Source organism: Nestor notabilis, unplaced genomic scaffold, assembly GCF_000696875.1.
Source record: "Nestor notabilis isolate BGI_N333 unplaced genomic scaffold, ASM69687v1 scaffold15894, whole genome shotgun sequence".
Classification (NCBI taxonomy): domain Eukaryota; kingdom Metazoa; phylum Chordata; class Aves; order Psittaciformes; family Psittacidae; genus Nestor; species Nestor notabilis.
The window spans coordinates 31,383-43,150 of NW_009925317.1; the positions used below are offsets into that span (position 1 = coordinate 31,383).

The 11,768-nt window shown below is 40.2% G+C and overlaps 1 protein-coding gene across 1 annotated transcript in view; it reads left to right on the forward strand.

Annotated features, from left to right (window-relative positions):
- Positions 1–11,348, forward strand: part of PCDHAC2 (protocadherin alpha subfamily C, 2) — a 42,719-nt gene extending 31,371 nt beyond the window's left edge. Inside the window, exon 5 of the mRNA XM_010013009.1 lies at positions 9,425–11,348. Within this exon, the coding sequence (XP_010011311.1) occupies positions 9,425–9,735 (311 nt within the window). The 3' untranslated portion in view covers positions 9,736–11,348. The remainder of the gene's footprint in view (positions 1–9,424) is intronic.
- Positions 11,349–11,768: the final 420 nt, after the last annotated feature.

Genomic DNA, 11,768 nt, shown 5'->3' on the forward strand with positions numbered 1-11,768 from the left:
CCTGTGACTGTTTTGAGGCCTGTGATGTCTTCAGTTTTGCAGCTCCTTCCTGTGGAAGGTATTAAGGTCACACAGATCTTTTGGGACAGGTTGCTGGCTAACAGCCATATCGGTGAGAATCAAAATAGATGTTAGTATTTACTCAACTGGCTTTTGGGAAATGAGAATTTTGCAGAGTTTCAGTGATAATCTAGCCAGAGTAGGTCAGCTAAAGGATTTTGTAGGTCTAAATTCAATTTATATACCTGTATGGTGTAGTTTACTTTTAAAATGAAGAAATGCCTTGAAGATAACAAAACCAAACTAAACTAAACAGTAATAGTACCCTTTCTTCCCCTTTATGGTCCAGAGAGAAAAAGCCAGTTTCAGCTTTCATCCATAAAATACCAGTAAAATTATCTCTTTATTTGTGATCAGAGACATAGGGATCCAGGGCACAGGTTCCAGATCTGAAGTTCAGAGCAGGGAGCCATTTTCAACCTAAGAGAGATATTTTGCATTCTCTGAAGCTTTGGAAAATTCAATTAGAAAGCTTCACACTGTAGTCATCTGGCCTGGAAATTACAATGGTTTGGGCTGCTGGGGTGGGACCCATATACAAGAGGAATGGTTGAAGCTGCAAGCTAAACATAGATGGTAAAGAAAGAAAGAAAAAATTATCTCTTAAGACTCCTCATTAGGTGTCCATGATCCATTATTATCCTACTCTTTCAAAGGGTGAAGCTCGCATGTTCATTGATGTTTAAAATAGATGCCTCTAGAGCACCAAAATAAATATGTCCCTTTTTCTTTCACAACCACTTCAAGCATCCAATTAGTTGGTTAAAATTAGCTTCTGCTTCCAAAGACTAAAATTGATGCTTCAAGTTTCCATAGTTACTGTCTTTCTATTGTGCTCAGTTAAAAAGAGGGGATTCTCTTTTGCCTACCAGTGCTGGGTCTTGGCAGCCGTGCTGGGCTATTTTCCTCTTTATGCACCAGCAGTAACATGGACTAAGATAAGTTTACCTGCAGCAGGTTTTCACAGCTGTAGAGACTGGTACTTGGTAAACAGTTTTGTTGAGCAGAAGGGACTGAATTCAACTGAATTCTCTTAGGAGTGTTCACTCTGCAAGGTGGACAGAAACAAAAACAAGCTAGTCCTGTGCAGGAGGTCCAATGCTAGGAGAACATCTAATCCTACCTTCTGTCTTCCCTCCAAGTAACCTGAAATCTCCAACCTGAAATTTTCTTTCTTCGGGGAAGCAGACTCAGCCAGCCTCCGAGCTGGGGGTTGATGCAGAAGGTCACTGTAGTGGCTGCAGAATCGAAGTCCAAGCTGCTGATCCGTGAACACCCCATGGAAGCAGGGTGGCCTCCAGTGGCAGGAGGCGACGGATAGAGAGCGCGTGTGTGCGCTTGGCCTCAGTTCAACAGCTCATCCAGCAGAGATCGAGGGCGGGTGGGGGTTTGGCTTCCTGCAGAACACTGTTACAGGCTGTAGCAGCAGCCAGGAAATGCTTCCTCCTTTTCACCTTCACAGCAGGATTTATGATGGTCTGTGAGCCTGTTGTCTTTCACATTAAAGTGCTTGCCTGTAAGAATTAAATTATTTTTTATTTATATTTGACAGAACACAGTAACCAGAATTGGCTTTCTATAACACAGACTAAGCAGTGCACAGAGCTGTTCCTGGCCTCCTGACATTCAGAGCTTTGTCTTCTGCAATGTCTTTTGCTCTATTGGCAATATTTCATGTCTTTATATAATAGAGGCAGCACCCATGCACAGCACCAGTCAGCTGGAAGCAGAATGCCACCTCCCTCCTGGTCACATCCAGAGGGAGATTTGATCCACAAATCAGACATCCCAGTTTTTAAAGATTCATCTTAAAGTCCACATTTTTGGATGTGTCACCTAAAAGCAGCCCTCAGCAGAAGCCTGGGCAGCTGTATGCTGCTCCAGTTAGTTCAGTTTGGGGCATTGAAGGAGGCTACATAGCACCTGGTTTAACATGAAGGGGAAAAAAAGCCTTTGATGGAGGTGGGTGGGTGCCAGCAAGGCCAATCCACCCCATGCATATCCCCAGGGGAACATTATCTCCTCTGCATTACCTCTCCTTTCTCCCTCCCAAGAATTGAGGGGCACAGCAATCCCACCAACACCAAGTCGTTTTCCTGCACTATTTTGTGCCCTTTGCTTTACTGTTTGCATTAAAACAAGGACAGAACAGCTTCTGCTCTAGCTGCCCACACTATATTTACAATGCATTTATAAAATGAAAATAATCTGTTGTGTTTTTTGTGCGTATTTTTGTTTGGGTCGGTTTGGTTTGGTTTTTGTTTTTTTGGGGGGGAACCTGTTTCTAACTATGAACTCTTAAAAAAGATCACTGTGGGCTTGCAGACATGGTGAAATGGCCAAATAAAAATCCAGCTACCCGGATAGTCCATGGCAGGATAGTCTGTTCCTAACAACCTCTGTTTGCAACACAGACATTCATACACTGCATCCATCAGAGTCTGGCATCCAATTAGATCTGGAAAGATGATATGGAGCATCTGGATGTGTGTGCATTCTGTCCCAGTGATGCAGCAGATTAGTCCTCACTTTGGCAAAGAGAAGGTGAAGGCTTGTGCAGAGCAAGTACTAACTGGTGCTTTCTAAGACAAATTCTATGGAGGAGGGAGCAGGACTGGACACCAATATCCACTAGAAGGATGTTACCTGAGAAAGTTGGTGTTTTTGTGGGAGGAAAACACTCTTTTAGTGAAAAGAGAGGAGAGGAGCTGCAGACACTCTGCTCTGCTTCTTCAGCAGCTCTGGGAAGCCATTTCCCCTGCATTGTGCTCTGGCTGCAGCAGACTGTGGTAGCAAACAAACCAATTTTTGCTTTCATGTGTCTCAGAATATGCTGGCAGAACTGTTTGTTAGCTGAGACAATTGCTTTAATACACAGCCAAGTAAGATTGTTTTCTTATAATGAGATAAATAATGTCTATTTAAATTAAATTTCAACATCAGCATGGACAGTAACCTGAGACTGATGTCCACACCCACTGCCTGCTTTGTATCTGGATGTAAGTGAAACAGATGGAAGGGCAGAAAGTGAGAATTACTTACTTGGTTTTTAATTTCAGACTCCAAATTGACATAGCCCTTAGAGATGACTGGGATTGTTTGGCAAAATGAGAGTTAAAATGGTTCAACTGTGTTCCAGTAGAATAATTTCTCTTTCAGTTCAGTATTTGTCATTTTAACATGCTGATGATGGAATCTGATCAGTTTTCTTTGTTGTGTTGTGGGTTTGTTTTGTGGTTGTTTGTTTGTTTGTTTGGGGGGTGGGGCATTCTTGTTTGTTTTTTTTTCTTTTCTTTCAAATAGGTATTTTAATCCCAAAAAGGCTTATGGATGATGAGTGAAGCCAGAATGTTCACAGATACCCTCCAAATGACACAGAGGTTTTTTCAGTGCATGCTGTTTGCATTTGATGTGCTGTTTCAGAATCAGCGCAGAATGTCAGACTCTTTATAATGGTGAATATTCATTAAGCCTGCCAGAAGCAGAAGCTTCAGTCAGTACAGCATCAGCAGAGGAGGCAGGGAAGAGAAATCAGGTTAATGACTAGCTTTTTCTCCAATTTGCTTCCTGCTTATTGCCTGATCTCAGTTTTATATAAATTAATTTAATTAATGTGTTTTGCTGTTCCGACCTGTGGACAGAAGGGTCACAGATTATTGTTGGGGTAGTTATAGTCTGACAGAGGCTTTAGTCGGCATGCTCTGATGCCTAGAAAAATAATTGAAAAAGATTTCCTTTAACCTTAATAGTAATGGATGGTTTGATTGTAAGCTTTTGTCTAAGTGATCTCCTGAGTCCATGAGCCACCGAATTTTTAAAGACAGGGACAAAGTGGTGAGTGGGGAGGGGTGGAACAGAGTGAAAGCAAGCTGATGTCTTGGCTGAGCATGTCACACAGTCAAAAATGCCTCTGCAGGGAGACAGACCTGCACAGAAATGCTTTTCTCTTCTCCCCCTTGAGCAGGGACACATCTGTTCTAACACAAGTTAGCCTTCTTCTGACAAAGGTTCCTTAAGAAAGCAGCAGAGGCATAGGAGGTAAAGACGATGTACATGACACTCAGAATATACAGTCAGCTCGCATTATGGGAAGTGAGCACCACCTGTTCTACCAGATTGGAGCTGTGGGGCTATCCAGGGACAGGGAAAAAACACATGGCCTCCCCAAAAGAGAGAAAAATGTCAGTGAGGTAGAAACTGCAGAGTTAGCCCAAACCCGATGGGATATTGATTTGTGGACTGACTGATGACATGTTCTGTGAGCAGGCATTTTGCCCCAGATTTAGAAGACATCTCAGTTTCAGACTGTTTGTACCTATCACTCAGCATTACTCATTGTCTTGGATGGTTTTTCACAAACTGATGAAAGCTGACCCTTCAACTGAGTGAATTTGCAAATGCTGCATCTGAAAAGACAGTGCTGTGAATCTCAGCGGCAGACCTGTGCTTTAGAGTTTTGCAGCAGAGTATCACTGAAGACCTAAACTGTACTGGTGTCACTGCTGTCACAACTCGAATGTAGCCTTTTAAGGGGTGGAAATGGTGGGACCTTAACGATACAGTTAAGCTTTCTCAGGTATTTCTGAACAGGAGATGTAAATGCCTACCTAAATGAAAATCCTCTGAAGGGGTTAGGGCTGAGAAAGTGGCTTCATCTTGCAAATGGTTGCACAGGATTTTTGTGGCTGTCACTGTTAAAGAGATTAGTTTCAAACTTCTCTTTTTTTACATACTCTGACATGGTCATTAATACAACATCCCCCAAGTCATGATGCTGCTTAGCTTGCTCCTGAGAGTGGAAATCAGCTCCTTTTGGACTAGCCATGCAAAAGTGGTTAGTTTAAATTGGCTGTCTGGGTTTTATCTATGGGTAAAGAAGCAAAGGTAATCCAGCTCCAGCAGAGAAGGGAGAGACAACTCACTGCGTCTAAAACCAGGCTTTTAAGCTGAGTGGGTTGAACTGCCTTCTGTCTCTCTTTACAGACTGTAACAGGAACTAAATTAGACAGTTCAGAGTGGATGCCTACTTCTTTGATAGCTGAATTTAGCAAAGGGCTACCTTACTGTGTGGCTGACATATAAGAAAAAGAAATTCAGGTGCTCACAGCTACTACAAGCTAAATTTTAGGGACGCTGTTCCTTGTAGTAGGTGCCTGGGCTGCCAGCACTGAGCATGGGGGAGAGTTAGGTACCTCTGAAAACCTGTGTGCTGAAATCAGGACTATCTGGAGCATGCAAGGGAGAAGTTCAGTGCTCAGCAAGGTGACACAGCTTACCTGTAATCTGCTCTTTTCTGGGATCTTGGAGCCTGTAACATCCACATGATACTTTCCATCTGACAATGTGTAGGAAATCAGGTACTTCCAGAGCAATTAGGACTTGTTGAACAAGTGCCTATTGACTGAGATATTTATGGTTTTTAAGTCCTGTGAGGTAGAGGGCTACAGAGTATGACCCATAAATGCATATGGAAAAGGAAAAAAGTAGCTAGGCACCATATCCTACTGCTTCAAGCTTTTGGATAGGTGATTTTAGGATGTGGAGGTTTGTGGCATGTAAATCTGCCTGTGTATTTCAGACAACAGTCACAAGACAGAAAAAGAAGTATTTTGAAAGACAGCCTAGAAGTCCTTTCCTCCCAACTAAGTACATGATCTACTCAACTGCAGAGCCTCTGTTGCTCTAGGTTCCATTTAAAGTCTACTGAGACACTTGTATTTTGGTGAGAGTAGGAGGAAATGGAAGGGGTGAAGAGTTCGTCTCCCATTTTAGCACACAGACACACAGGCGGAGAAGCATCAGAAGCTGCAGGTGCAGCCTAGATTTTGGGTTCTGCTGCATGCATTCATTTTAAAACTAAATCATTTGGTCATTGAACATGAACTGCTGTATTTCTTGAGAATAAAGCGAAGGGGTAGTCTCCAAAGTAACCCTTTGAGTTATACCAGGAAATGGCCAGACTTTGTGCTTATATGTAGGAACTGTGGCAAAACCCTGCTGTGTAGCTATAGGAATAGAAGTGTAATGTTTTAAATCAAATGCTATAAATATAGCTTGTGTGTTAGCTTTATTTAGATTTTCCTCTAAGTTTAATAAACAGGTTTAAAGCATTCAATAAGACACAGAAAATATGTAAGAGAAGTACAACTAATCCTATTAATGGAAAACAGCATCTCAGTGGAAGGTTTCTGTTGTTAAATTCCTGAGAAGAGATGGTTAAGGAAGCTTTGGAAACTAGGTGGTAAGTGACATTTATTCTTGATCTGAAATGCCCAAACATACAACATTGTTAGTACAGCTGAATGGTGACCTTCCAGCCTGCCAATACAGATAAACACACATGTTATCAGGTAAATCACACAGAAGGAAATTTCCTGAGGGGTCTGTTAAAGGCCCACTCATAGGAAATGATCACTATTCACTCATTAAGTTCTGTCTGCCTTTTCGTATGCGAGCTCTCCACACAGTTGTAAGGATAATTAGTTTCCTTTGCCTTAGTGAGTATTAAAGAGTATTAAAATGCTTAGTTTGTATGGAAACAAACATTCTCAGGGTCTGGGAGAAAACCCCACAGAAATCTAAGCAAAACCCCCTTAGTCTTTAAATTGATAGAATCCTGATTCCACAGTAGATATGATGCATTTGTTGCATTTGGATACATTCTGTCAAATGGCTTTATGACAAATGTTGCTGACTTCATCTGGGGAGTGGATTTGTCTTTGCAGAACCAGATTAAAGGGTCAGTATCCTGTTCTGAATTAGATTTCCATAATGCAGACATGGATGTGCACCCTGTTAAACTGGCAAGAGTTTTCAGGCAAGAGATACTGTACCTTAAGGATACCCTCTATTCTTGCATGTTACTGTATTTGTGTGATAAAGTGGATAATATAAATTCACCATCATTGTCTGATGTCCTGTCTTCAGCCGTGTTGTTTCAGCTCTTCTGTGGTGACACTGTGGTCCATGGAGGGCTGAAATCCTGTACACTTCCAAGCAGGTTTTGGACTATTCACTGCTACAGGGCTCTCCCCAACCAGAGCAAGAATTATTTGAGGTCACCTTCAACTGTTTTTTTTCTGCCAGGAACAGGAAAAGAGCACCGGGTCTGGGCCAGTGTTGTTTAGAATGAATGTTGCATGGGCTTGTTGGGAAAGAGAAAGGATTTACTTGTCAAATAAGGCTTAAATTATTATGTACAATATGAAAGATGACATTTTTGTATTGCTGGAGAAAGATAATTGATTAATAATTTGGTAAAAGGCCAAGACACACAATATTCACCTTTGTAATTTATCATCTCAAGGGAACAAAAGTAGTATAAGAGGTACCTGACCAAAATATTTTATTATGCAGAAATGAAAACTGGTTCATATTAATGCATTTAGTATGAAAGGGTTTGCTAGGACATTGCCATTTCCAACAACGAACATGTAAAAATTCTGAAAGTAATAGTTAAGACTGTAGGAAATCTACAGAAAAGCTGCAAATGGTAAAGTAGAGGAACTTCTGCATTAATAATAATGTCAAAAAAGGTATTTGAAACTAGGGATATTAAGGTCACTAAAACAACTTCAGCAGTTAGCAGCCTTAGGGGAAAAAGAAGTGTACAGGCTCTTCTAAGTCATGATTGAACGTCACATTGTGAAGTCATATCACCTCCTTTCCAAAGATTCTATGTGCCAAACATAGACAGATGGTCTCAGGGACAGTTCTGATGTGTCATGTATACACATTTATTTGGCTCTGTAACATGGATGTAGTGTGTAAGTATGGAAAAGCTTAAAAAGGAATCATGCTTTCCAGTGGTATTTATTTTGCTGCCAGGCAAGAGAGGGATTGTCAAGCAGCAGAAAGTGTTCTTTAGCTTTTGAACCAAGACAGCTTTATGTCTGCAAACATGATGTACTATTTTCTATGTTATGAAATAAAATATATGAACAACATTAGAGAAGATGAAGAATCATAAAAGAATAAGTAGCACAGGAAATGCTGCTCATTTCATGGTATGTCTGCTAAAGTAAATGCAGGATTCTCCATTACTACTACAGGGGTACAGAGAAGTCAGTCGCTGAGGTTTACTGGATCCCATCTTCTGGTCTGGCAAAATGTTGGAGACCCAGGACTTCTCCTTTCTGTGCTCTTGCCTACTTTTCCAAGGGATACAGAGTCCCTCTCAGCTGTTTTTTTAACCTTTCCTTGTTGCAATGCAGATCCCATCTCATTCTCTACCCCGAACATCTTTACCTATTCAACTGGAAAGCTCTGATGCAGAATACACGATGCTGAGACTTAATCAGATCAGTGGTACTGGCACTGTTTGTGTGGTATTGCAAGAATTTGTGTGTGAGTAGGAGTGTTACTAGTGTGACAGGTCCTCTGTTTGTGATGCTGCACTTTTTAGAGTGTAGGTAAGAGCATTTTCATCAGATTTGATGGCTTTAGCGTCAGTGCATAATCACAAGTCTTCAAACACTTGAAATACTTCAAAATGTATTGCCATTTGTATTTAAAATTGGGAGCTATGTAAACTGAATTCTCAATTTTCAAAATATGTAAAATGAATTTTCAAAGTTTAAGAAGAAAGAAAACAACCAGGTTCTAAGACTTTCTCTCATAGAGGAACCTAATTTGTGTTGCATCTCAGTATGCTAGGAAATTATCCTTGTCAGGACAACATACGTAAATATTTCAATCTGATTAGCTTAGTTTTGTCAAAATTGTGGGAGTAAAATTAAAACTTGCTTCATACTGCAAGCCTAAAGCTGGGGACAGACTTCACTTTAGATTTGCGTGTATAAAATACTGTGATCTACCATTCTACCATATTAATTCAAAGAATCAATAGTTAGTCACCAGTCTGGTGTTTTTCAGCCTTTATGTTATGATATTACAATAAGAAAAAAGAAATGTAATAGGGGAGACTTTCCCAATTTCAGAACTCATTGCACTATGATTTACTTCTGAGACATTCTTGGCAGCTTGCCACAAATTTGACATCCTCAAACAGACCCTTGCACACATGTGTGTGTCTCACGCTATAAAACACTACAGTGGGCTGCATCCCAGCAATCTTACTCCATGCACTTCAAAGTCAAAAGAAAAATAGAAAACAACTGTATTTCAAGGCACAATTTGGGATCTAGAATGTGTTGGGCCCAGCAGTATGTGGAGTGAGTCACGGCATACTAGCATTGAGCTGCCTGGACAAGAACTAGTCAAGAAGACCCAGATGAGTAGCCAGGCAACCAAGAGTTGGCTAAAACCAGGCTAAAGCCATAGCTTTCAAAAAGGAAGCTGATACTCACCAAGTGCTGGTATTTAATGATGCTTTAAGGTTTTCTTGCTGTTTTGACTTTTTCAGAACCTGAGGCAGGAGAGGTGTCCCCCCCAGTGGGAGCTGGTGTGAACAGCAACAGCTGGACCTTTAGATTTGGACCGGGCAGTTCCAAACAAGGTGGTCCTGGTGAGTTGCCAGACAAATTCATTATCCCAGGATCTCCTGCAATCATCTCCATCCGGCAGGAGCCACCAAACAGCCAAATTGACAAAAGTGACTTCATAACCTTTGGCAAGAAGGAAGAGACCAAGAAAAAGAAGAAAAAGAAGAAGGGGAACAAGACTCAGGAGAAAAAAGAAAAGGGCAACAGCACCACTGAGAACAGTGACCAGTGAGGGGTTTATACTGAAATAAACCATTTAGCCAGTTTTTGTAATAATGGCGTATTTCTCCTATGTAGCAACTCCCAACTTCTTCCTACTGTTAACAAATTTCCTGTATGTACAGACTTGAGAAAATCAGCAGGAATGTCTAAATTGCTTAACAGGTTTTGTCTTAAAAGCTTTATTAAGTCTGGTGTTAACTCTTTTTCTCCACTCTGGCTTGTTTTCAGAATCTAAAAAGCAGACACAAGTTTCCTTTCTCCTACGCCGAAAAGGAGAATCTTCACAGTACAGCCAGTGAGAGGTTGGACTCTGCACTGTGGTTCCTGTGCTCCTGTCTTGATGACACTTACAGGACAGGTTTAAAAGTTTTAATGTTGTGCACCCTCTATCTGATTGAAAATATTTGTGTGCAGATGTCAGCTAGGTTATATGAGATCAGATTATAAAATGCAAGAAGAGCTGATAAATACGCAACAGAGGAAACACCTAATGAACACAAATGTTCAAAGATGTTCAGGCTGGGGAGGAAATATCTGAAAGGAGATGACCAGACTTTTCGAATCTTGAGAAGTCACTGTGTGGAAATACTGAGTCCTATACATGAAGTATTATACACACCCCTGCAAATAAAACCTCACATTTACAGCTCTTTAAGATACCATAAATTTTATCTCTTATCAAGGAAGCCATTGGGACAATTGTCCCTTGAAGCCTTGCATTACCCTGGCATGGCTAGCCCTCAGAGTGTAAGAAGGGCTGGGCTGACATCCCAGGAATGTAACTGACTGTGAAGCTCTGTGTCCCTATTTCCACTCTAACATGATTTTGCACATTATGTCTCTGAAAAGGTCAGAGTTTTTCCATGACACTTATGCAAAAGAGAGAAAAAAAAATGTTAACTATGCTATTTGTTGAGATATTTATTTATAAAGAAATATAGCTGTAAATGTTGAAGAAATATGATGCCCTTTAACCCAAACAGAAGTCAGTCTAGAGCCATTATAAGTTACAATTGCTGCTATTAAAGTGCTTTAGAAAAATTGCCTGAAACATCTGTATTGTATCGGCCACTTGCCAATAACAGCTTTATTCTGTCGGGTGACTTGGGGGCTGCCTCTTGCATGTATTAATAAATACAAGAATATCTTTTCTCTGTTCTTTTTTATTTTTTATTGCATTGATCTGCACTTTGAATACACCTTTGCAAACAAACTGTCCTAATATAAAGAAGCAGAAGCAAACTCCTCACACAAACGGAATTACTAACTTGCTAGCTTTGTGCAGTACCTTCGTGTTACCTCCTACACAACCTTTTCTGACTTTAGTTTAACTTTTCTATGAGATTATGAATTTCTGACCCTATTAACACTCATTATGTAAAATTCAAGTACTGTATGTATGCTGTATGCTCTTACAAGAATCCTGAAATATTTATTCTGTGCTTGTGTATGTGAATGTCAATGCAACTATTATTAGAGTGGACATTAAGCTTTACCATTGAATGTAAATTCATTATTTCTTTTTTGTACACTTGTGGAAAAGTGGAGTAGTGTTAATTTTTTAAGCCACTGTTGATTATCAGTTTTTTGTGTATGAAACACAAGTAAAATATCTTTCTTAAATCAAGCTATGCATGCATTTGAGGATTTATTGGTAGGAATCTGTGAAGCTTAAGCTCTGTGAATTACTAAACTTAAGGGTATAAATGGAGTGCTGAATGTGGTTGAGGATGTTGATATAAAACCAATACATGTATTTTTAAATAGCATATAGCTGATGAGGGAATTCCAAGGAGTTTTCTACATTATTGTACATTCACAGAATAAAGCTGAAGTGTCATAATAATTGGAACTGTGTAAGAAACTACATAGCTCTAAAACTTCTAACAGGCCCTTTAAGCTAGGATCAAAGAGAACAACTGAATTTCTTGAGACATGTCCTGAATGTTTTAAATTTCCAAACTGCTGACAGTTCAGAATAGGACAATTCTTACTCATTTTTAAGAACCTGCAGCAACTCTTAAAACATCACAGAAGGTAAAG